Raw genomic sequence first — 25,869 nt, 5'->3', positions numbered from 1 at the left:
GGAGTCTGTCCACTTGGTGCTGGCACAGCCCTTCCCTGCCAGAAAAAGAACACTAACAGAGTTCTTTTCTTTAGAATAATAAACCAGAGGAACAGTAACAAAGCCAAGAACATTGAGATGGTGACAGCAAGAATCTGGCTTAAATACCCCAAAATAACATCTGCCAGAGCCTGGTTTCAAAGCAGCAGCTGTTGCTGGAATAAAAACACAAAATTTTCCAAACAGTATTAAGAGTTATAATATATAAAGCAATTCTTTAATGAAAGCTTTCAGGTGCACAAATACAGCTCTGTGCATGCATGATAAAGGATTTGTACAATTTTGATAAGGTTAATTATTAGTATATCTAGCAGGTACATCCAATAGGACATCAGCTGCCCCAGTTACCTGCCCTTGGGTCAGCCCTTTCCAGTTGGTCCAGGAGTTTCTTTGCCCCATTTCGTTATGTCTCTTACTTTTCTGGTGGAAAACAAGATGTCCTTGTCAGAAATTCTCTTCTTAAGAATAAGACTAAATAGATTTTCAAGAGTGTGTTAGTAAGGGTTAGCTTATTGTGAGAAAGGACAAGAAAAGTACTAGAAACCATACAACTATATATTAAAAATCTACAAAACTACAAATGTATGAAAAATATATAAAAAGCTAAAAAATCTTTAGGCATCACAGCTGCTGCACTGCAAACAGAGACTTGGTGATTTTTATTTTTCTCTTCAACAGAGTTTTTTTAACAATAATACTTACACTTTTCTTTGAGACACTGTCCCATTCCCTCCAAATTTCCCATTTCTTTTACATCTTCCACCATCTTCACATAGAAGGAAATTAGTTGCAATTGTTTGCTGCAAACAGGAAGTTTGGAAGGGGATACAAAGTCCAAGTGGGATTCTGCTGAGCATCCAAGGCTGGAGGGAAAAGTCTTGGAAGAGAAGAGTGAGCCCTGCAAGATGCACTCCAGACCCCTTCTGCCAGGCTGCCTTTCACAGGGACTGAGCATGGTCCCACACTAGTTTCAAGTGCATTTCTTTGGGCATTATTTTTTGGTGCAGAGACAGGAGATTTTGCAGAAGGTGGCACTGAGAGGAAGAGACCCTTTACATCCCAGATTCCACGCTTAGGAAAATGCTTAGGCGAGTTTTGCTCAGGGGGCAGAAGTAGCACACCCTGGGTGTGAGCAAGACTGATGATCTCCCGCTCGTGGTGCAGTGGCACAGGGAGTGTGCCACATCCTGTGTCCCCAAGTACATGGAGCCAAACCTTCCCGGTGTGGCATCACTCACTGCTCTTGGCACTGCAGAGAGCAGCCTTTGCTGTCACTTTCACAAAGCCACCCTGCTGTTTGTTGCTGTTTGTGTTAATAATATTTTGGCAATTTTCAAGAGTTGTTTATTTGAGAGATTTGAAAGGTAATTTGTCAGGAACTCAGTGCTCTCCCATGGAGTACTGAAACAATCCAGGAACACAGCTTTGCCTCTAATTTTCTTCCTTTGTATCTTCATTATCTCTCCCTTTGGTAACTGGGGCCTTCAGTAACTTCATGGTTTAACTGGATTTTGGAGCAAAACCTAGAGGCGTAGAAGGGGATGGATTTGATTAAGACATCTTTAAACAGGAACCATCCCTCCCCCTCTTGCCCTGCTGACAAAGTATTTCTCAATTTTTTATTTCTTTTCCACTACCGTCCACTCTTACATGTGGCTGCTTTAATACAGCCAAGTACCTCCACACATCTCCAAGAGCAGGGTGTGAGCCACAATTCCCCATTTGTCTGGTTTGACATCCAACTTGCCCAAAGCCAGTCAAGCTCAGCTGCAGGAGTAGCAACTCCATGTCTGGCTTGTTCACCCCAGGAATAAAGAGAGTCTGTGCCAAGCCTGCTGCCTGCCCAGGAAAAGGGTCTGCTCCTGGTAATGCTGATCCAAGGAACAATTTCCTAATAGTCTGATAGAGATGTTTTTGCCCAGAAGATAGCAGAAACCTCATGTCAAAGATTTGAATCTTATGAGATTTTGCAGAACAAGTTAATTCTCTAGAGTACTGCAGGGAACAGTATATAAGCAGCTTAGTTAAGAAAAATGTTTTCTGTGAGGCATTTTTACCACTGTGTTTTTACCACTATCTTGTCTGTGGTTCTCCAGCCAAGCCAGGTGAGGTTGGACAGCAAGGTACAGAAGCTCAGGATTCACTACTCCTGTTTTGGGGTTTTTTTGCCTTGTGCTTTCAAGTGGCCACTCACTGAAAGTTACAGTTTAGGAATTTCCAATCCAGGTGGAAATGCTTCAGGAACAGGCTGTAATTTTCATGCAAATTATATAACTGCATCTTGCAACCCCTGAATTTCTGCACAGGAGACATTAGGAGCAGAGCACAGTTAGTGCTCAGTTACAGGACTGAAGCAAGTTTTTGGTGTGTACCACAGCCCTCAGCACCACAGTGAGCAGGAGTGCCCCAGGCACGGGAATTCTTTTAACCTGGCTGTGAATATTTTACTTCCAGCTTATTTCCACTCACCACTGATATAATTAAATAATCTCTGCCCACTGGATTTTTTTTTTTTTAAGTATGTGCCTACAATGATCAAAGGGTTGTTTCATGTGATGGGATGAGCAAAAGCTCTCAAGGTCAAATCCAAAACAGCCTAATGACTCTGGGACTTGAAACTGACCTGCAGTAACAGCAATGAGCAAGGAGCAGATGAGCAGCTCAGGAACTAGAAAATGAATCTTTTGAAGCCAATAATACCCTGTGGCAGTGAGCAATCAATTGACAGAGAAATGAGAGAGTGCAAAAAAGTCAGACCCTTCAGCCTGGCTTCAGGAAAGGCAGGACAATCATAACTAGAGAGCAGCACATTTTTCCCTCCTCTCTCTTTCCCAGGGGACAGTGGCCATGGGAACAGACATGCTCTGTGCCCCTCAAAGGGGATGCAGGAGAGAGCAGATTGACACAACCTGCAGCAGGTTAATTGGGACATATGGCTCCAGTGTCACTGCCCTTAGGACTCTTTTTTCTCTCCAAGAACTAAAGGAAAACAATTAGCCAATATTAGCTGCTCTGATGAGCCTGGCTGCTCAGGACTGCTTTAGGAATGCCAGCTCATTCCATATAACCACATGGAGAGCGACCTCAGCTGCCAGGGATGCTCATTCACATCTGTGCCAGATTGCAACCACTGAAAGGTTATTCCTAGATCCCTTGGTAATTCCTATAAACTTATTTCCTTGGCATGCTGAGTGGTTTCCTTTATTATTTTGCCTTCTTTAAACAATTCCCAGTTTAGACTGGACTTGTTTTCCCCACTCAGCAGCAGGTTTCTCCCTGTGCTGAGCTCAGCCTGTGTCTCATTTCCAAACGTGCTGAGCAAGTTCCCACCAGGCCAGGGCCAGCAAGTGGCACCAGGCAGCAGGTGACTGTCACAAGTGCTGTCAGGGAGAGATGCTGGATACTGCATGCATTGAAAAGCCATGTTTTAATACCTACATTGGAGCTGGAATCTTTTGCAAATCCTGCTCTGTTGGGGATTTTGCCATTTTATGCTGGACTCAGGATGAGGCCAAATGGCAGCACAGAAATAGGTGCTGTTTGTGCAGACGTGGAACACCAGGAGCCCCTGGGATGGCTTCTTGCAGCGGGGAGGCTGTGAGGTGAATTCCCCAGCTCAGCCATCAGCATTTTGCAGCAGCAAGAGCCATTCGCCCGCCGAGTTCCAGAGGCTGAGCTCCCCTGGGGCAGCAGGGAATGTGGGAATGGCTAAGCTGCCCTCGAGAAGGTGGGTCTTACTCTTTGTCTTGATGGAAGAGCATCGAGCTGAAGCATCTGCCAGAGCTCGTTAGGGATAATGCAACCTGATGGGAGACAGAGCTTTATCCAGCGGCTAAAGGAGCACAGGGAGGCTGCCTGACCTTGCTCTGCACCGCAGGGTCTCTCCCTGGTCACAGCCTCTGGTTACAACTCTGCTCTGTCTGTGCACAGTTCCTTCAGGTGGCTGAGACTGCACTGCAGAGACTGGGATGTGTCCCAGCCCAGGGCTTTTCAGGAGAATGGGGTATTTTCTGCTGGCCAAGCAGAGCCTGAATTGAAACGTCCAGACCACGCTTGAGTTGCTTCCCTGCAGTGACCTGGAACCTCAGCAGGATGAGTCAGGCACAGACCTGCTCAGAGAGGAATATAGTGAGTCCAGGCAAGGAGTGTCTAGCTGAACTGCAATGACATTTCAGCCCAGAAACACAAAGCAGAAGTGACCTGGCCCCAGGCCACACACTGTGTGTATTTGGCAAACCCCAAAGCTGTCGCGCTCTCAGTGTGCTTGATGTGTGAGATAACAGGACCATTGCCTGACAGAAGATTCCGAGTTTCCCAGGACATCAAAACTGCACATTTCCCTGGACTGACAAGTTCTATCTTTGCCAAACAAAACTCAGGCTCTTTAATGCGCTTCTCCCCCAGCACGCCATGTTAGTGTGTGTTTGTTTAGCAAACAGTTACTAGGATGGTTGGTAGGATTTTTAAAAAAGTGATAGTGGGTATTATTATTCATGGCTGGAGGTGGGGGTGAGAAAGAGGAACAGTGCTAATGTAGCCAACAAGTTCAAGGAAGGTTCAACTTTGCTATTCCAAAATCTGCTGCTATGATAATGAGACAGTCCAATCAGCTCAAATTAAGGGCTCAGGAAGGCTCAGCCCTTCAGAGAAGTACATTCATGACAAGATTAATTTCTGCCATACTGTGTATAGAGTGGCACCATCCTATATTAACACAGAAACCCAAATTAAAAAAATAAGGTAGCTGAAAAATGCACTAAAACCCAGTGAGGGGTATAATTTCCCTTAATCTTCAGTGCTGCTCTTTGCTGTTGTCCATGTGGATTAAAATAAGATGTACCAGCTGGCACTGTTCAGCTGCCATTTACAGGAAACCTTTGTCTTCCCCTCCCCTCTCTTCAGTGAACCTTCACTAGACGGCAGCACACTGTTGCTGCATCTTCCAAGCAGTTTCAGGTGACTTTTTCTAAGGGAAAATGCAAAATATCAGTAAACCAGCCACTAAAAATCACACAGCCAAACCTCTCCAAGAAACAAAACAAACCCCAGATCTGCTCCTTATTGAAATGGCCAGTGGGGCTTTATGTTTCTTTTTCCTCTGTCAGTGCACTTTGCAGGGGGATGAGAGCAGGGAGGAGCTGCTCTGGGGGAGGCAGGTGCCCTGCTGGCTGTGCAGTGCCTGTTGGGAGCACGCTGGGATGCAGGGACATCGGAAAGGCTGTGATAGGGGATGGCAAAGCTATCAGAAAGCCAAGGGCTGTCCAAGCAGGTGTTTTTCCCTTGTGCTTTGGAAAGGCTTGTTCTTGTGTCAACGTCCAGAAGTCAGAAGAGCCCCAGGGTCACCTGGGCACCCCCAAGAACAGCTCCATGCTGGCATCAAGCACATTAAACAGGCAGAGGATATTGCCCCTGCCTTTCTGTCTGCAGGGATTTACTGTTCCTGCAGGCTTTCCTGTCTAACTAACATCATTAGTGTGGCGGATGGTGGTAAATGGATTTTTCACTTTTCCTAACACATTTCTGGAAAAAATGTTAAACAGGTCATCATTTTTTTGCAGAACATCACTAGAGTTCAGCATTTTTGCACTTGAGTGCAAAACATCACTTGAGTTCTGTTCTAATTTCCTCTCTATGTGGCAACTCAGGATGGTATCAATGACTTGGTAAATCTCCCTGCAGCAAGACTAATTATGCCTTTTGGTGAGAAAGCAGCAGTGGAACTGGTTTAGTCTTCCAAAAAATTCTGCACTATAATATGCAGGACTAATATGCCTCAGATTTGAAAAGAATTAATATCAATTATTCTCATGCATATTCATGAGAGGAAGACTGGTTTAGCAATCAAGCTAATAGTTTTTGCTTAATTACATTTAGTTGATTTCATGCTATCTTGGCACATTCCTGATTGAATTTAACCATTAAAAAAAAAACCCTCCCACAACTACTCCTGCAAACACCAACACTTTGAGCTCAGCATCCTCTGTAAATAGTGTCTGAGGCTGAGCAGACTGCTTTGCATGGTGGGAGTCGATCATGAGCATCGTCTCTCCCTGGTGCAGGGTAAAATCCCAAAGGCATTCTTGAAGAGATGTTCCTAAGCACTCACCAGTGCTGAGGTAGAAGGCTTTTTTTTTTTTTTTTTTTTGCTTTATATTTTTGCTTTTTCTGAGTCCTAACCATTGTCTACTTGGATACAAGACAGATGGTGGGAATGAGGGGTGCATCTGGGAGAGGAGCCCCACACTGGGGGAAGGTTTAGTCAGGGCAGGGCTATGGAGCCTGGCCTGATAGGAGCTGCTGAGACACAGAGCAGGTAGGATGTTCTGTGCAGGGTGAGGAGTCACCATCCAGGTCTATGTCTTTAGTTCCTTCTAGGGAAAGGCCACACTGTGCAAAACCACACTGCCATCCAAACTTCCATGCTCCAAGAGCAGCATTTGGCGTGGCACCAAGGGTGGGAATGTATGAACAAGATGAAGACAGAGGAGTCAGCAACAGGGTGGCAAAGGGGGTTGATGGTGGGAGCACTCTAGAGAGAGAGCCCAGGTCAGGTTTGTCTGCATGGATGTGCAGGGAGGACACACAGATGGTTTGGGTCTGTCCACAGCTCTTGGGGCTGGATGAGTCCCTGTTATTGCTGCTTGCTGGGATTGCATCATCCTGGGCACAAAGCGAGGTGGGGAGAAAAATGGGAAACTTCAGCTTCCATGTGCCATTCATTTGTTTTCTTTTTGATTTCCGCCATGCTAGCAGCAGCAGAAATAGGACAGATGCTTCCCTCTCATCCTCTCCTGAGAACTGTCACTGCACTGATGTCTTTCAAGTTTGCCTTTTCAGTATTTTCATTCATCTATCATTTTCTTCTCCAGCACACCATTTGCATCTGGGCTTTGCTCTGAAAGAAGACTGACACCATTTATCATTTAATAGGGTTTGATAGCTCTCTGACAACTAAACATATTCTTAAGAGTATTAAAGAGTTTACAGCCAGCTATGCCTGAAGGCGACTTTCTGCCCACTATGGCTTAGTCAGCAGCAGTTGTAGCTGCAGCTCTCTGAGTGCCTGTAGGCAAATGAAGCATTGACACAGAATCAGCAAAAGTATTGTATCCCCTTTTAAAGTAAATAGACTTAACCTCTCAATAGATAAAGTTATTACAGCTATAATTGAAATAAAATAATTGACTATTACTCAATCTTTCAATTATTCAAACATTTCCAGGCAAATGTCAAAATTAAGACCTCATATGTTTCCAAAGCAAAATATGTGGCTTTATCTTGATTTTGTTTTCATGGATGTTATCCTGTGCAGTAATGCTTGCAGAGGAGTGTTGGAGTTTTCATTCTTACAGACTGTGCTCACAGTCCCTGGGGCACCACGGGGAGCTGAGCTAGTGTGTGCAGGAGCCCCGCAGAGCACAGAGCTCCTGGGGCAGAGAGTTCCCAAGGACCCCCTGGGGCAGCATGCAGAAGTGACATGGAAAGTGCAGGTCAGGGAAAACTCCAAAGCACAGGTTTATACTACACAGGAATCAATAAGACTTAAGGGTTTTGGAGATTCGAGGTCTTCCATCTTAACATCCTTCCACGTGAAAAAAGCAGATTAAAAATTCTCTGTACTTCCCTTGCAACTGTATCCCCAACTTTGGCATCACCTTGTTGTGATGCAAGAAGCAAGTGCTACCTTTCATTGTAGCCTCAGCATTTTCTAGAAAAAGCTCAGTGGTCAGAATCTTGACGTCAGAAGTGACTGCGTTCTGCAAACTCTTTCAGTTTATGAATAAATAGGAATTTTCTAGTGAAGAGATGTTTCCTAAAACAAGTTCCTGTCAATAAATACCACAGACATGTATAGCTGCTGTGAGCAGAAGATGTTATTCCTGTGCAGAATCAAGTGGGGAGGAGATTAAGGAACTCTCCATCTGTTTCTGCACTGTGCAGCACGTGGGATATCACTCAAAATACACTGAGATCTCTGTTTCTCAGAGCCTGGAGAGACAGAGGCTGGCATAGGCGTGGCAGGATGGAGCTGGACAGTCTGACTCAAAGTATACTGTAGTTTGGGCAAGCAGAGGGGCTGCAGGAAAAATCCCTCAGTATCATATGAATGAAACCTGGTCCTGATGCCAGATTTATTCTGCAGGCCTTGATGGAGCTAAAAAAAGTGCATTAGACAAAACCATTATTGAACTTCTTGATTACATAACAATTTCCTCATCGTATTTCCAAGAATATCAAATCTATATTCAAACACCCTCCTACTCTCTCCCACACACCACCCCTTCTCCTTGCTGTATCAGCTTCATTATTGAGTGTGAAGACAGAAAAAGCATAGGGCATGTTGCCATGAGCAGAGAGAACTCAGATGCTTACTCTGAGATTTTAGAGCCATCTATGGGATTGGGACAGCCAGTTCTCATTAATTTTAATGGCCTTGAAGGTCTCCTGTCTTATGCCTTCATCTCAGCTAGGGTCCTTAGCACGGCAAAGAAAATAGCCAAGCAATAAATATCACCAAACCTCAGCACTCGGTTAGTCCTGCTGCCTAAAACTCACCCCTCTGTGTGCCACCTGTGGGTGGAATGCACAAACTGCTGCTGCGAAAGAGAGAGATGGGAAACTTCTGAGCAGGCAGGAGCCCTCTTCCCCCAGGGACAATCACAGACCTTGCTATCACAGAGGAGAAATCTCCATCACAGAGGAGAAATCTCTGGGAGCAATCTCACCCAGCAAGCAGGATCAGGCCCAGGCCAGGTGGATATTTCCTGAGATGTACCGGGTAGAGGCAGCCTGCCTAGTTTTTGGGGGGATTTTGGAGGAGGTGGGGATTAAAGGCTTGCGAACATGGCACATCCATCTTGCCTCAGGAAGCAGCAGTTGCACAAACTGGCTACACTTGCTCCCAAAATCAGCTGGCTTGTCTCATTTGCATGTGTAATAACCAGCATGTATGTACAGTCATGCTAATCACTTTGAGGCAACTGCTTTAAATTCATCCAAAACCCTGCCCTGCCTGTCCTTGGGTTATTTAGCTTCCACAAAGTAACCATAGCAACAATTCAGAGATTCACTCTTTGTGAATCTTTCACTTTGTGAAACAGCCAGTTTAGTGGAAGAGAAGCTTTTTTCCTGAAATTCTGCCCATACATATTGAGACTTGCAGCACAAGCCAGTGCCATCGTTAGGAGTCCATCCAATGCCTTCTGGAAGTAACCTTGTAAAGTACCTGATGAAGGTGTTTGCAATTTATGGTGTGTTGCTACAGGTAAAATATAAGAGTAAATGCAGAAGCAAAGAGGAAGGGGGCTGCAGAGCTTCTCTCATGCGAGCTGTTAGTGGAAATGGCCTGAAAGTTGTGCAGGGTAAAACTAGTCTTAAATCCTGTCAGCTTTATGAGCAGCTGGAGTGTCTGTGCTGCTCTGCTGAGGATGCCTGCCCTATATGACCTGGTCTGTCTTCAGCTCCCATGGAGCCCACGTGAGGACAGTGGAGAACAATTGCCAGAGCTGTGGCTTCACAATAAAGGGACTCTTGCCCCTGCTTGTATCACAAATGTGTCCTCACATCACTCGTTTTAGCTATTTGTGACTCCAGATTTTTTCCTATGCTTCCAAATTTTAGGCTGCAAGCCTCTCCCGTTTCAGTTATGCATTTTATAGGACTTGTGCAGCCATGGCCATCCAAGTCAGAAGGTCTGGATGCTCCTGCAGGGATGCTGGAGGTGCCTTCCTGATCCCAATAACCAGCCCACATATGCCATACAGGCCAGCAGCCAGGCCTGGGAGAGGTACAGCTTGCTCCATAAGTGGGAACATGGACATTTCAGCAGCATTCACAAAATCAAAAAGGCCTCTGATGCTGAACTGTCTCATCCCTGTTCCTTCTGCCAGTCCAAGCCTGAGCTCTAGGGACCTTTCTGTGCCTGAGCATGTTCAGCCTCAGCTCTTTGATTGTCTTCAAAGTTCTCACCAGCACAGGGCCATGTTTCATGTTTCAGCCTTTTTAGGAATCATGGAGATCAGTGCCACAGGAAGGGGTCCTCTCCCATGCTTGCTTCCATTTCATGCAGCCGTGAGCAGCTGGAGCAGCAGTGAGATTTGGGGTCATTACTCTGGAACAAGGACAGCAGGTGCTTCTTCCAACGACTGGAAAAAAGTTTTCCAGTTTCGTAAGCAGCTGGAACCTCATTCACTGCAGAGGGATTGTTTCTGCTCAAGTCCAAATTGGTCCCACTGGCTTTTCTTTTTAAAGAAAATTGAACCCAGAATGGTAAAAGGAGGATGAAAGGCCAGGAATGGAATGAAAAGGCTGCCTGCGATGCAGAGCATCCCTAGAGACCTTCCTGGGAGTGTAAACGCCTTCCCTTCAGCTTTCTGTGTCTCATTACTGACAGTGGAAAATACAAGAGCTGCCAAGCTAGAGGTTCAGTACAGCCAAGATGGGAAACCTTATTAGAGAGACAGATGGTGATTTCTATAATCTGAAATCCCAGACTGTAAATACTTTGGGACAGAGCCCTGTGCAACTGAACAGTGCTAATGCCTGATAGCAGCAGCTGGATCCAGTTTTCTGTGCACAACTGCTCCTTGGGTGGCTTTTAGTGGATGGTGGATGCTACCAGGGCAAGGTATCTCTTACAGAAGGAGAAGGATCCTCTAAACTCTGCTGGAGATATTCCATCTCAGTTTTATGTAGCTTCCAGTTGAAAAGTGCCTTGAATACCTGAGGACAATCAATTCACATTCAGGAGTTTTTCTTAGCCTGACAAGATTCCCAAAGGGGTGGTTGCAGGAGATAAGTAACGAGGAAAATCTGTATCTTTGGAGCACAGGTGACATCTCACTGCAATTTGTGGAGGAAATCATAAACCTCTGTCTCTGTTTATTGCTTAGCTTTGTGCCCAAATCTGCTAAACCAAAACTAAATTTTACCCTTAGATCTCCCAGTTTATTTATTTATATTCATCTGGCATTGCCTTGATCTTCAAAGCAGAAAAGTATATCAAAGGCAGCAGAAGGTTTGACACCAATTACTGCTGCTGGATGCCATTCACTGAATAAAGATGGAGTGTTAATATTTACACTGAAAGTGAAGGAGATAAAACCCAACAGGTACGTACATCTAAGCCTACAAATAAGCTCTCCTGTGTATAGTGGGCAGAGATAAAACCAGGCAAAAAGAATTGAAATTACCATTGCAAACATCCCAAATACCTTCAGAAATGGTGGGTTGTAAACAAAGAAATGACAGCAACAGCACCAAAAGAGCCTTCTAGGAAAGCAGTCAGGCTCTCCGCTTCTTGGGGGTAGTGCCTGGTCTCCAGGAGATGGTATTTTGAAACAAGCTACCATGCAGTAGGAGTTAACATCTAAATTTCCCCACACTTCACCAGGACACAGTTGACTTACATTTTATTCTCTTGAGTTTGAAGCCATCCATTCAAGCACTTTTCCCTCTCTGCTCCTCTTCACCCCATGGTTCTTCCTACATTTGTGCAACCCTCAGGTCTTTCCCAGAGCTTCTTTGGCTCATTGACCTGAGAAGCCTCTCAATGAGGCAAACACCCATTGCAGAGGTTCTTGTGGGATTGTTTATAGTTCAGCAGCAAACTTAGGGAAGAAGAAGGTAGCAAGGAAGCAGAAGGTTTGCAGGAAAGCACGCAGCAGAGCAAACAACAAATATTTTACTCAGCCTGTTTAAAAAGGAAAAGGAATCTTCACAGCATTTTTTCCTTGGAATAACAATTTAGTAACTGCAAGTGGGGCTATTCTAAAATTACCGTGCTAGAGCATTGCATAAGAGGCTATTTACTGCATGCACCACTTGCACTTAATCCAATTTGATGCATTTGATGGAGTTAATTTCTGTTTCTAATGAAATCTCATTCTTCAGATTAAATTACTAGTTCTGCAGTGTCACATGAAAATTACACTTACAGTACATCTTGGTGAGTTAAAAGGTAAATGGCTTTATAGCATTGATTTGGAAGGGATTTTCTTAACAGCAAGTGGATTTTAAAACACATGTTGAAATCAAACTTTCAAACATTGAAACTCTTGCCTTAAATTTGAAGGGGTTCTCCTAAAACCATACCTTAAGTTTGTTATATGAACTTAATTCAAGTGAAGCTTCCAGCTTTGCCTTTCAGCTATGGAGAAGAGGTGAGGAGGCCCTTCTTGAGAAGACCACAGTGTTGGACCTGCATGTTTCTTGTACAAGACTTGTTCCACTGCAGCAACTGTCTGGGGATAAATGTTCAGAAGTCTGGTATTTCCTCACTGTTGGGATGTCTGTACTGGGCTTGGCTGAAGAGAAATCCATCAAGAATTTTTTTCTCCAGTGGCTCAGGTGGTAACTGGATATTCTGGTGTTGTAAAGGTGGCTGAGAAAAAGTCACTGTGAGGAAACCTAAATTCTAATTATATTGGCAAGGAAGGAGTGCATCAGATTTGCAATTTGTGATGCAGAAGTTTTGTCATACGTTTTATAATTCATTGTATAAGGCTGTGTATCTGCTCATCAGGCATATACATTGCAGTCACTTGCATGCTGCTGTTCTTTCAGGCAGGAGAAAAGTGAGTGTAAGGGACAGGCTTACACTGAAGCAAAGACCAGATGTTAGTCACATGTATGTGTGTTTTGAAATCATTGTTATATTTTGGCAATTACCTAAGAAACTAGATATAATCCCACACAATCAATAAACTAGAAAAAGAATTCACTAGTGGAAAAAACAGTCCTCAAATTGTCTGTCAGCACAAAAACTTCCCTAAAATGGCTTTAAAAGGAGATGTAATTAGGGAAAACTGGAAAGTATAGCATTAATGTCTATATAAAACAGGTACAGAAGGACAGCCTGGCTATGCCATTGGAAAGCTGCAAACACTAATGCAGCTCTTCACACTGCACAGAGTTGGTGGCCCAGGCTCTGATCAGATTTACTTGGGACAGAGAGAGGCTGCTCACTGCAGGGCACTGTGCTCTCCTCTCGTTCAGCTGGTTTCTAACAACATAGGAGGTTTCCAGTGGCTGGACCTGCCCTACCTTGGCTCTCTCAGCATCGTCCAGTTTGTTTTGCTTGGATTTTTGCTCTCTCCTGGAACAGCTCAGAGCTCAGAATGGCATAGAAAGCTTGGTGAAGTTTTATGTTTTTCACAACCATCAAGTTTCAAATTAGAGATGAGTCATTAAATAGGAGTGCATTATTTGCATGCTTATGTAGTAGAATTGTACACACGTCTCTGTAATTAGCCATTGGCACCCCAAATTACAGCAGTAACTGTGCATTAAATGGAGGACATCGCTCTGATCAAATCATGTATTCACAATTGCATTCCTTCTTGCTTAAATTCTAGAGCCTGTTGTCCAGATGGGCCTTGTTGGGCACCTAATTAGTAGTTAATCAAAAATTCCTGCTGTGAACAGCTTCACAGTCCTCCTGGCATCCTAGCTGTTCCTCACGTCTTCTTTGAGTATATGGAGATGAAAGCACAGGAGTTGAAGTAGATGCTTTATCTCTTTTATGCATCTGCCATAACTAAAGCAGCTTCCAAAACAAACTCAGTTCAGGATGCATTGGTTACCTGTCTTTGTGTAGTGAGCAAATTGGGTCTTGCTACTTGTAAGTGAAAATGCAGCCATGTGCTAATGGCAGCAAGAGACAGTGTACTGTATTCCGAGCTTAACTCAGTGTTTTCTCTTTCCTTTCCAGATTTTGGCGATCATTTCCATCATGTTTATTGTACTATCTACAATTGCCTTGTCCCTTAATACACTTCCTGAACTACAAGGCGTGGATGAATTTGGGCAGACCACAGATAACCCCCAGCTCGCCCACGTGGAAGCAGTGTGCATCGCGTGGTTTACAATGGAATACCTCCTGCGGTTCCTCTCCTCGCCTAAGAAATGGAAGTTTTTCAAAGGCCCACTAAATGCTATAGATTTGCTGGCTATCTTACCCTACTATGTCACTATCTTCCTCACAGAATCCAATAAAAGTGTACTTCAGTTCCAAAATGTGCGAAGAGTGGTCCAAATATTTCGGATTATGAGGATACTCCGGATTCTAAAGCTCGCCCGACACTCAACGGGTTTACAGTCCTTGGGGTTTACACTGAGGAGGAGTTACAATGAACTTGGATTACTCATCTTGTTTTTGGCCATGGGCATTATGATCTTTTCCAGTTTGGTGTTTTTTGCAGAAAAGGATGAGGATGATACAAAATTCAAGAGCATCCCAGCTTCTTTCTGGTGGGCAACAATCACCATGACAACAGTAGGCTATGGAGACATTTACCCCAAAACTCTTTTGGGTAAAATAGTAGGAGGACTGTGCTGCATTGCTGGTGTGCTGGTGATAGCTCTTCCCATCCCAATTATTGTCAATAATTTCTCTGAGTTCTATAAAGAGCAGAAGAGGCAGGAGAAGGCCATTAAGCGCAGGGAAGCTCTTGAAAGAGCAAAAAGGAATGGCAGTATTGTTTCCATGAACATGAAAGATGCATTTGCCCGTAGCATAGAACTCATGGACATTGTGGTTGAAAAGAATGGAGAAAGCATAGGGAAAAAGGATAAAGTTCAGGACAATCATTTATCTCCAAGCAAATGGAAATGGACCAAGAGAACACTCTCTGAAACTAGTTCTAGTAAATCTTTTGAAACTAAGGAACAAGGATCCCCAGAAAAAACCAGGTCATCTTCAAGTCCCCAACACCTGAACGTCCAACAGCTCGAGGACATGTACAACAAAATGGCAAAGACTCAGTCCCAGCCAAACCTTAACACTAAAGAGTTGAGTCAATCTGGAAAGCAAAAGGAAGAGCTAGAAATGGAAACCCTTCCTGGGCCTATGGTGCCCCTGCTGACAACTCGCACTGACGGGATCATTGACATGAGGAGCATGTCCAGCATCGACAGCTTCATCAGTTGTGCAGCAGAGTTCCCTGACTCCGGGCGATTTTCCCACAGCCCACTCACTGCCCTGCCCTGCAAGGGTGGCATTAACGTCATTCAGGAGCAGAGCAGGCCGGAGGGGAGCGCCAGGTATGTGGAAATGAACCCAAGCTCTGAAAGCAGCCACCGGTCTGCTTTCTTCATAGAAAGTCCCAAAAGCTCCATAAAGGCCAGTAACCCCTTAAAACTAAGATCTCTGAAAGTCAACTTCATGGAAGAGGACACCAGCACATTAGTACCAGCATCAAATGTACTGAGAACATATCCAGACCCTCTCAAGGGCCGGGGAGCTGCTGCTGCTGCCACAGATACTTCCTTATTCTCTGACAGATCTCTCATGAGCCCAGAAACCTCGATCTACACGACTGCAAGTGCGAGAACTCCCCCAAAGTCACCGGAATTGCAGGCAGCCATAGCTTTCAACTTCCATGATGCTGGTATACACAAATATATAGATGCTGACACTGACGATGAAGGTCAGCTAATGTATGATTCGAGTCCCCCCGGAAATGTGAGTCCCAAGTACCATGTTGCAAACAGTGGGTATCTAAAGCAAAAAGACCATGTTTATAGAACAGAGAAGAACCATCTAGAAGCTGCTGCTTTACCCACCTCCCCTAAGCTGATAGGGCAGAACTGCATTTACTCTATGGAAGGTATCACTGGAAGAACCCAGGGCAATCAGGAGACTGTCAGACTAGAAAATCACATTTCCCCAGAAGTCCATGTATTACCAGGCAGCGGAGGACATGCTAACACACATGATCAAAGCATCTGAGGTGGGGTCTGAAAGAACTTACTGAGAGTTTAAAGGAATATCTTCACAGTCAACACAAACAAAAGAGCTTCTGCATGGCATGAACTTGGCTGAAACAAGCCACCTGTTTCTAAAAGTCTGGGGGAGGTCCAGTGTGGGTTTGTGAAAATGTCCTTCTCTGAAACAACTCTAAAGACATTGCCCACATCAGTCAAAAAAATGATTGCAAATCATGATCACACATTGATCTCCTTTCATGTTGTCCAGTGAAGCCAATGTGACCAAATATCCATCCATTCCCCTTGAACGCTAGAGCTCCTTTTGGAAATATTAACATCTGATTTGCATTAATTCCATAAAGGATGCCAAGGCAGCCAGATTTGAACTCTGGAATAAATTGCTGGGGTTGGTATAAAGCTTTCAAAAACACAATTCTCACTGCTTCAGGGCAGTTGTTTCCCATCTACAGCTTTCTCTGATGGATATTATGTCTAAAGGTAACAGGGAGAACCTGCATTATTGGAAAATCCAACCGAAAAGCATTTGAAACAAATAATGGTCTAGAGAAACCAATTTTTAAAATGCTCTTTGTGTGTTTAACAATCTGATATCCTGTAGGACCTGACGTTTTCTTTTGAAATATCAGCAGGGTGAGTTGCACCACTTGTATCTAATTTGAAACACACCCTAAGACATAGTGAGACTCGCACTTACCCTCTGCTCAAAGCCGGTCCCTGCCCCAGAGCCCACGCTGGGAAGGTGTGGAGGAGCCATGCAGAAGCAGGACTCTGGGAGGCATAGCAGCCAGAGCCCCTCGGCAGTGCCGGGGAGCACAGGGTGCAGGAGAGCCTGACTCACCCTGCAGCCCGCCCAAGGGAGCCGTGGCTGTCCTGCCCATCCCATGCCATGGTGCCACTGCCAGGGCACCACGCTGCCCTGGGCTCCCTTGCACCCACCCAGGCGCAGCCGGAGTCTGCCCATGGTAGGAGAGGAGCAGGTTGGTCCGAAGCTTTTTGCGCCCAAGCAGCGCAGTGAAAGATATGCAAGTGTTACATAAATATGCAAAAAGAGGGATTTATTAGTGACCCGTGCCAGGCCTGGCTGTGCTCCCTCTTGCCAGGAGGTCGGGCAGGAGAGGTTCCTGCAGGGCCACGGCATGAAGCAGCTGCGAGAGGCAGGAGAATCAGGCCTGACATTTTAATGACATCCAATCATTTTTGAATGAAACAAGAAAAAAAGAGGAAAAAAAATCTGACCGTTTTAAGTGAACAGAACTAGCAGCCACCAGCCTAGGTTTTTAAAATATTATTGTTTCAATAAAGTTATGTCAAATTGTGTAGGAAATAATTTGTCTTTGGTTTTTAATCTTGGGGGGAAAAGCACTTTACGTTGACTTTTTGTTGTCGTTGTTGCAATGCTGGAGTAGGATAGCAGAGTGTAACAATCAAGCACTTTAACCAAGCACTACTTTAATTTGTGCCTCTTGTTGTGACTGTGATTTGTTACACGCCTGTAGCAAGTCACAACTTGTCCTGTGATAACTGTGATGGTAACCTATTATGTTGTTCTCTGTTTCTACTGTAAAACTCAGTTGTAAATAACTCTGTCAATGAGCGTTTCCTGACCTATCCCTGAGTTCCTGCCGGGGTGTGTAGCAATCTGCAGGCAGCGGGTTGGGGATGAGCTGAGACACGGGGCGTGGGAGCAGAGGGGCACAGGTGGGAGGACGACCCCCAAAGCCACTCGAGTCCGCTGCATTTTGTTCCTTCCTATTATAAAAAACAAGTGTTGGTTAGTCCTGAATGTAGCCGTGTGTCCGTCCCGGCCGTGCAGCACTGTCTGTATCCCGTAGTAGTGAATGCAGCATGTACGGACAAAAGCAATAAGCACATATCTGTTTTGGGCCCTACTAGGGCTTGTGAGGATGGCTTTGTCAGGTGTCTCCTTGGCACAAAGCGGTGCAGTGACTGCTCTGCTCAGAGCTGTCCAGGTGTCGAAGCACGGTGAGACCCGGAGGGTGAATAGAGCTGAGCCAGCAGGTCAGGAATGATCCCAAGGGCAGCGAGAGCCCTGGTGCCCAGCAGAGATGGACGCGGAAGGTGCCCAAGGGAGACACAGTGTGTGCAGGCGAATCTCCCCAGGGTATTTACATAGGGCCAGCTCCTGAGGTTTGATCGCTTTTACTCCGCCTTCCCTCAGCTGAAACCACCATTCCTCTGAGTGGGCTCTTTGCCTGGTGAAGGACTTTAGGATTTGGCCATAGTAAATATAAGTGTACTTAGAGGAACCGATGTATTGCTGAGTTACTAGTTAAGACTAAGTCGTCACAAAAAAGTAAAGTAACTTTCCAGCAGATAAGCTTTAAATACTGATTTATTCTGTGGCTTTCTGAGGCCACAGAGTGGCAACGAGAAATCTTAAAGAGAACAGTTTTAATATAATCTCTGTGTTTCAGTGATCAGTCATGTCTGCCATCAGCACAAATGTAAAAAAAGAAGAAAAATCAGGGAAATTTTTTTTATAAAGTAATAGTGATTTCCAAGTTAAATATTTTTAGAGCTGATGCTTTCATGTGGATAAAAAGTCATATTTTACATATCACAAAAGTGAACATATTTAAATATAGCCATATAGTGTAGTATTTACCACACTCTCATCCAAATTGGTGTATTTGGTTTATGGATGGCACTGACAAAAATGTATAAATCAACAATTCTCTAATTTTTTATCTGATAGTCAACTGGTGCAACTCTCCTTGTAACCAAAGGCCCTCTGTCTGCCTTGTGTGATCGCTCATGACACACACCTTATGTCATCTATTTAGTCCTACCTTTAAAGTAGCATTTTACTGAGTCACTTTTGAAAGCCAAATTCAAAAGTATCATTAAAAATCTACCTTTTACATCTGAATAGCCAAAGTCCTATAGATTTCTTATAGAAAGCAAATAATTTAAAATTAAGCATATAATATGCTTGAAGAGCATTTCTTTTTTATTTGTGTATGAAGATGTAGCTCTCATTCTGTGCCCAATTAAAAAGGAAGTATGTTTAATTTATTTTAATGAAATAAAGTCTGAATACAAAGTATGTATCTATATATGTGTGTGCGTGCATAATACACATATATATAATGTAAGCACTGGGAAATCTACTCTAACCTAAAGCTATGGTAGACTAAATCTTTACTCATTGCAAAGAAAAAGCAGTGCTTTGAAAACATAATGCTCACCAAATCCTGTAGATCCTAGAAAGACATTTTAATTTTTGTTTGTTTGATACATGTTTCCCAAGTTCACAGCAGTTGGGGAAAACAGGCAATATCTTTTGCATCAAGCTAAAGCGTGTGGTTTAATCACTGATGTTTGGCATTCAGGTCTGCAAATTTACTGTGCACCAAGTATCAAGCAAGCTGACAGAGCCTCACCTGCTGCTGCAAAAGACATCATACCTGAAAGGACTCTCTGTGTGATGTCTGCACTTGCATCTTACGCCATATCAACATAATTTTTAATACATACCTATAAATACATATATATATATATACATATATATATACACATATATATATATATATATATATATATATATATATATATATATATGTGTGTGTGGAAGGAGGGAGTGCAGTTTTCTTAACCAGGAGGCAAAGATTCTTTGAGTTTTAACCTTGAACAGAGGGAAAAAGCAGTGACTTTGCAGTAGATTTCTCAGTGCCTTTTCTTAAAACTTCACCTAAGCACACTTACGGAGAAAAACCCAACCCAAAACAAAAGAGTCTCCTGTGAAATCCACATTTTTCTGAAAGATTTGAGAGCCAAAAAAGGTAGAAGAAAGGCAAAAAAAAAAAAAAAAAAGAAAAACAAAAACAAGAGAGGAAAAGAAAATCCGTGGAACGCACATTCCCTTTCTGAACATGCCGTGTGTGTCAAATGCTGGGGAATATCTGCCTGTGCAAGTCACAAGAAACACATCTGAGGCAGTCAGGTTGTTTGGCAACTATGGCTGTGATAAACTGTAGCCTTTTCTTCCCTTGCAGCTAATAAGATAAACATTTCTAAGGAAAACAGTATTCTCTTCTGTAAAATTGTAATGTATTGTTAATATTTGTACCTATTGTATATTTATGTCTTGACAGAATTATGACCCGTACAGTTTATAGTAAATAACAAGGTTATGTAAAAATCATCACAAAGACAAGGTTTCTAAAGCCACGTTCTCTCTGTTGGAAAGCTCCACAGAACACCTCATTCTAAAGCAAATCCTACAGTTCCTGAGTGAAGGAGACTGTGTGGCACAGCTGGAGCAAGATGAGCTTCCCTGGGGCTCCACATTAGCCCAACTCCTCTGTGTTTGCTCAGTCACTTCTGCTTATGGCAATCAGACAGAACAAGTGTTACCTTGGGTTGCTTTTGGACCACCTGCTTGGGGAGAATATGGCTTTAAATAGTTCTTGAATAAAGTACAGATGTTCTAGTTACCTCTGTACCTCCTGCTTGCCATTGTGTTGGCTTTATAAGTACCTGATGTATGGAAAAGTCATGTGACTTTCATGCATTCCAGAGTAGTCTATTTTTCTGTTCAGATTTAAAAAAAGTTATATATATATAAAAATATAAATATATATCTGTATTTTTAGCAAATTTATAATAGGGCAATCGAGTCAGATTTCTTCTTTTTGTATTACAGAATAATATATTAGATGCTTTCTCAGTGTTCATTTACACAGCTGATCCCCCAACCTTTTTGTTGTCATTACTTTCTTTTTTTCTGATAAACACCTGCAACATTCCTCCTGGAAGTGCGTCTGTGAAAGATCATGGGGTTTGTCTGATGTTGTTACGTTTTTGTATTTTCCTGTGTGTGGTACTTAAAACTAACCAGGGACTGGCTGTGGAAACTGAGATGTTCCTGCTGAGAAATGCGGAGCAGGCCAGACTCTGCCCTTGGTGACGGCAGGGGAAAAGTCACCCAACACCACTGGCTGCAGTTTCTCCAGATTTGCATTGATTGAGCTGAGAACAGAAAGAAGAGACAGGATTTGAATCTAATTGTCCTCATAGTTAGGATGGAGTTGGGATAAGCATCAAAATTTAGGCTCTTATTCAAGGTGGTGACCTGACAATACTCAGGCACTTTCAGAGAAGTTTTTCCTGGATTAAAACAGAAGTGTCTAGACATTCATTTCCCACTGGGTTTTGGAGCTTTTATTTTTGGTCCCAGAGAAAATCAGGAAATGAGAAAAAATTATGGAGGAATGAGAAACAGAAACGTGCAGAAAGGGACCAGATTTTGATTTAGTTATGGTAAAATCTGTCCATGTACTTGCTTACTTAATGATCCTCCTTGCTCCTTTATAGGTGTACCCACAGCTGTATTCACAGAAATTGAATAAAAGTGCATGAGATAAATGTTCTCCTGAAGCTCTCATGGCCTGTTGAAGTTTAGCAGGATGAAGAGCTTCAGACACACTCTAGCTCTGCACAGACATTTCCTTTTGATTCTGCCCAGCAGTCTGGTCAGTGACCATGCTTTTGCCAAAGATGGAGTTTTGGTTCCATTTCCTTTTGTTTGTTTTGTGTGATTTTCTTACATGCCCACCATAGTAGCCAATAAACGTGAAACTTAATTTGGAAAGGTATGTGTTTCAGAAAGGTATCCCTCAAATGAAAGGACTAGTAGACTCAGTTTTGCATGTGATTAACTATCAGCAAGACCCGTTTCACATATGAAGGTATTAAAGCTGGGTGGGATTTTTCTTTTTTAGGAAGCAATTAATGCAATAGCCTGCCATATCTATCATCAGCGATCACATAAATCCCTTCAAAAGGCACCTTCCATGTCAGCAAGTTTGTTAGAGCATAGTCAACAAAACCACAGAAAGCTTCTAGTCTGACTACTCTCAATTTTGCCCTCCCACACCCGGACAGGAACGACCCAAATATCACCTAGCCCTTTGAAGAAGAGATATTTCTTTTCCAGCATGCATCTCGCACCCCGTGCTGACCACATTTAGGCTCTTGCACTGAAACTTTGTCTTGGCCAGACAAAGGAAACCTTAGGAAAACTGAAAGTCTGCATCCAGGATGTACATCCCGTTTGTTGCTGGTGTTACCTAAGCCACAATAAGTGTCCTTTGACACCAATGGTTGGGTGCCACAAGTGTCCATATCTGTAAATACTACTAAGAATTTTGCTTTGCTTGATTCTGACTTCATCGCACAAGAAGTTTTCAGTCTTAGAGGCTTAGAAGAGAAAGCAAAACCTTCATTTTTCCTGTTCTCTAGAAATAATATTGTTGATGCTCTGTAGGACTGAAAAAGGATTCATCTTTATTTTTAAAGGGGTCTTTCCAAGACTTCAGTGACACTACCTTCAAAAATTAATAATAAGGTACAAAGACCCCTCAAAACTACAGTCTTATGAAAGCCAGGGAGCCAAATATATATGAAATTCCATATTCTTTGCTGCTGTAAGTTAAAGCCTATTGAGGCCAATGGAGCCATGCCCTATTTATAGACCAGTAAAGAATTTGGACCCATATCTCTAAAAGCTGATAGCTTTGAGAAAAATTAATTTTTCTAGTGGTGGACTTTTAGGAAAACTAATAGCTTTGTATGACCTCAGGGCTGGAGGTGTTTGCCCACAGCACCTGCTTGGAAAGCAATGGGGTGAGGAAATGCAAAACAGAGGCAGGTCAGTGAAAGCCTGGGGAAGGAGCAAATCCTCAGGCAGTCATTCCAGACATGACTGAGCATCCCTCCATGTCAACTCACTCTTTGTGAACTTGATGCCACAAGCAGCATCCCAAACTCACAGGTCACTGTCCCTACAGCAGGACCCCAACCTCAGCCACATGGTTCAATGCTCTCAGGCCTCAGTCAGGCACTTAGTGAAGCTGGGAGGACACTGCTGGCAGATGGGCCATTGGTTACTTTGAACTGTGCCACAACCTCTGGGTCTGTTGGTATCTATATTTAACACCATTCATCTGTTCTTCTCTACTCTGTGTTTTTCATTTAGGAGCTCTGCCATTTATGACTCTTCTTCCTGTTATGTTTTACTGACTCCACACACCACTAGCCACACATTGGCTCCTGCAACCCCTGGGATTTGTTTTGATTATGTCAGTTTTGTTGGCTTGAGCCGAACATTTTTTTCCCCATTCTCTGGCTTTTTGGTGGTGGGTGCAGAAAATTCCTTTTGCATTGAACCATTCCCCACTGGTGTGTTTGGGGGGTGTGGGGGAGCAGCATCTCCATTTTACTTTGAATTTTGAAGCCATGATCCTGTACTCAGAACGGCCAGCCACAGCTACCAACCAAACTCGCTTTCCAACTAGAATAGCATTAAAAAAATACACCCCCACTTCCTGCAGCAGAATCCTGCTCTCTCATCAGGCTAGTGAAGCAGTTTCAGAAAAGGGAGAAAACAGCAGTGAGGCCCTCTGAGTGCTGATCAGTGACTCCCCGTGCCCGAGGGCACCAGGGCTGTGCTGCCCAGTGGCTGCCCTGCTTTCCCAGGGCTGGGCACCAACCCCAGGCCCTCTTTCTCCAAGAGCCCAGCAGTTGCAGGGCCCCTGAGCCCAGCCAAGAGCTTCCCAGTGACATCTCCAAAGGGCAGCTGTGAGCATCTGAAGTCACTGAGGGACAGGAAAACTGTGGGGGTCCTTTAAAAAAAATGTGATACTTAACAACAACTGAAAACTGGAAAATGTGTTTCATGTGGCTCTGTTGGTAGGTCAAGTTGTAGATCAAGTTGCTCTTATAGCTGGAAATTGAAACTGACTGTGACCCAGAAAGGTCAGACTGGGACTGGTTTCTCCATTGCCTTGCACAGGTTATTTTTTAACCTGCACAGTGGGGAATTAATGGGGAGCCCAGTTCAGCATGTCTGCAAGGAAGGGCAGTGCTTGTGCCCAATAGCCCAGCAGATCCTGCATGTCTTGCACAATCTCTTCATTGGGTTATATTGGAATTCACTGTCCAACGCACCAGCAGATGTTTTCTTCCCTTTTAAGAAATGTTTCAATGCCCTGGCACTTTGGGGTGGTTACAGCAACATTAGCCATATACTAGTGTACTTAGAGTCTTACATTTTTTGTAACTTTGATTTAGTCATTATTTGTTGAAGTTTATTGACCTCTCCAGTTGTTTCTGTAAAACAAATTATTAAAAAAAATCTGTGTCTTTATATGCATGTAGTAGTATGAAACTGTGATCAATGTGTGACATTCAGAAACTGTACTGTCTTGTAAAATATGTCCAAATGTCTAAGGGTTTTAAAGCAATGGTCCCTTACTACAGCCTACGGAAATAAATAAAAAGGAATGGAAAAACCTAAAGCCTTTATTTCTCTGCTTCACGGTCACATACACTGGCCAAAAATGTAACTCCCATCGGCTGACAGTGAGTTTCTGCTTCAGCTCATTGCAGTTGACAGCAAGTTTAGATATATGTTATTTGCTCGTGGCTAAGGCCATGATTCAGGAAAGCAGTACCCGACACCTCCTGTTTGAAATCTGACAGATTCAATGCATAAACCTTTAGTCCTCACCCTACATGGACAAAATCCATCTGCATCTTGTGGCACTACAGCCAGGCTCAGGGACTAGGGCATCTCCCAGTTCCTCTGGGCACAGACCAGGGATGTGTAGCACCCACGGAGTCCTGGCACACACATGATCCCTGGCACACACACACGTTCCCCTGGCACACACATGTTCCCTGGCACACACATTTTCCCTGGCTCATATGTGGTCCCTGGCACATGCATGATCCCTGTCACTCACGCCATACCAGGAGATCAGCATCTTGACTGTGCAATTGTGCAGATGCAGAACCAGATGCAAATGGGAGAACAGCTGATGTTTGGAGACAAGGAGCTTTGGGTGCAGAAATTACACAAACAGGCTGATCTGGCTGCTACTTGAGACAGAAATGGGCTTTCTGCGAGTGCCACTGTGGTTTTCTGCTCCATTGGATTAGGTTGGTTAAATTATGCAAGTCATCAGAGCAAGGGTAATTCAAACTGCTCAGAAATATTCTCTAAGTTTATTACATCAAATGTTGTTTTATATTGGAATGCTATTTCTGTAAGAGTCTTCAAAGCTCTAATGCAAACCCCCTGACTTATGGAGACCTTGATTTATGGCCATTAAAAAATGAGAAGAACAAAGAACAAGTACATGTTGTATCTAGACCATCCGCTTCTTTGTGCAGTTCTGCACTCCACATACCCGTACAGATTCCTGCACAAACAATTCCAAGGAAAAAGGCTAAGTGCATAGTGCAGTTCTACATCTCACTCAATACAGTTGCAAATGAAAACCAGAAAGTTAAATATAAAAGTGGACAAATATCACAGAAGTCCATGCATTTAATAGCATGGTTCTGCATTTATTTGTGTTCATTTTCAGTCTAGGTCTTCAAAAGAAAGAACTAAATGATCAGTTGAGTGTTTCATCACAAGCAATGACAGTGACATCTAATAAGACTAAGGCATTGATCTTGCGGGGAAGTTTACAAATAATTAGAAAGTGGAGAAATTCCTGTAACATATATTTTCTTCTTTCACTTTCTGTTAATGACTTCTCCTGTTATTTGCCTGCCAGCCTGAGTGTGCAAGCTCATGAGTTATAACCCAATATCTGTAATTATACTGTCCAAGGAGGTTTTCTCTATGAGTTGATTTACTTTCTAAAGTCAGTTAAAATAATGCACATCTCCTGAGGCATAGTGGTTCATTATTGTGTCCTGAATCTATAGATGGGAAATATTTTTGCCCTAGATAGCATATATTACAGAGATTTGCCTTGCCTGGACCCTTCACCCCAGATCCTCTCAGCCCCATAACTCTCATGTGCTTTATGCCAAGGCACTGACTGGAGCAAGTTAAAGTGATTCCCTCTGGAAAGCAGGGATCCCCAGCCCAGTCTCCAGTGCCTGCTCAGCACCAGCTGCCCAAAGTTACTGGGGCCATCAGCTATGGATTTCATTTTCCACCAACACCATAAAGCATTTCCAGGCTTTGTACAGATCAATGAAATGCAGGAGTTTTTTCACTCCTCCTTCTCCAGCCTATATCCTCAGGTACCTTTTCTCTCCGCCTCTGGCAGCAGTAAC

At 43.6% G+C, this 25,869-nt stretch overlaps 1 protein-coding gene across 1 annotated transcript in view; it reads left to right on the top strand.

Moving 5' to 3' along the window:
- The window catches only part of KCNB1 (potassium voltage-gated channel subfamily B member 1), a 103,032-nt gene extending 78,943 nt beyond the window's left edge, over positions 1–24,089 (top strand). The window contains exon 3 of the mRNA XM_085079010.1: positions 13,751–24,089. Coding sequence (XP_084935136.1) covers positions 13,751–15,769 — 2,019 coding nt within the window. The 3' untranslated portion in view covers positions 15,770–24,089. The remainder of the gene's footprint in view (positions 1–13,750) is intronic.
- The last annotated feature ends 1,780 nt before the right edge of the window (positions 24,090–25,869 follow it).

Source organism: Lichenostomus cassidix, chromosome 20 (genome assembly GCF_008360975.1).
Source record: "Lichenostomus cassidix isolate B80296 chromosome 20, HeHo_3.0, whole genome shotgun sequence".
NCBI classification, from domain to species: Eukaryota; Metazoa; Chordata; class Aves; order Passeriformes; family Meliphagidae; genus Lichenostomus; species Lichenostomus cassidix.
Note: the sequence above shows the minus strand (reverse complement) of the source record. Positions and strands in the feature narration are given on the sequence as shown.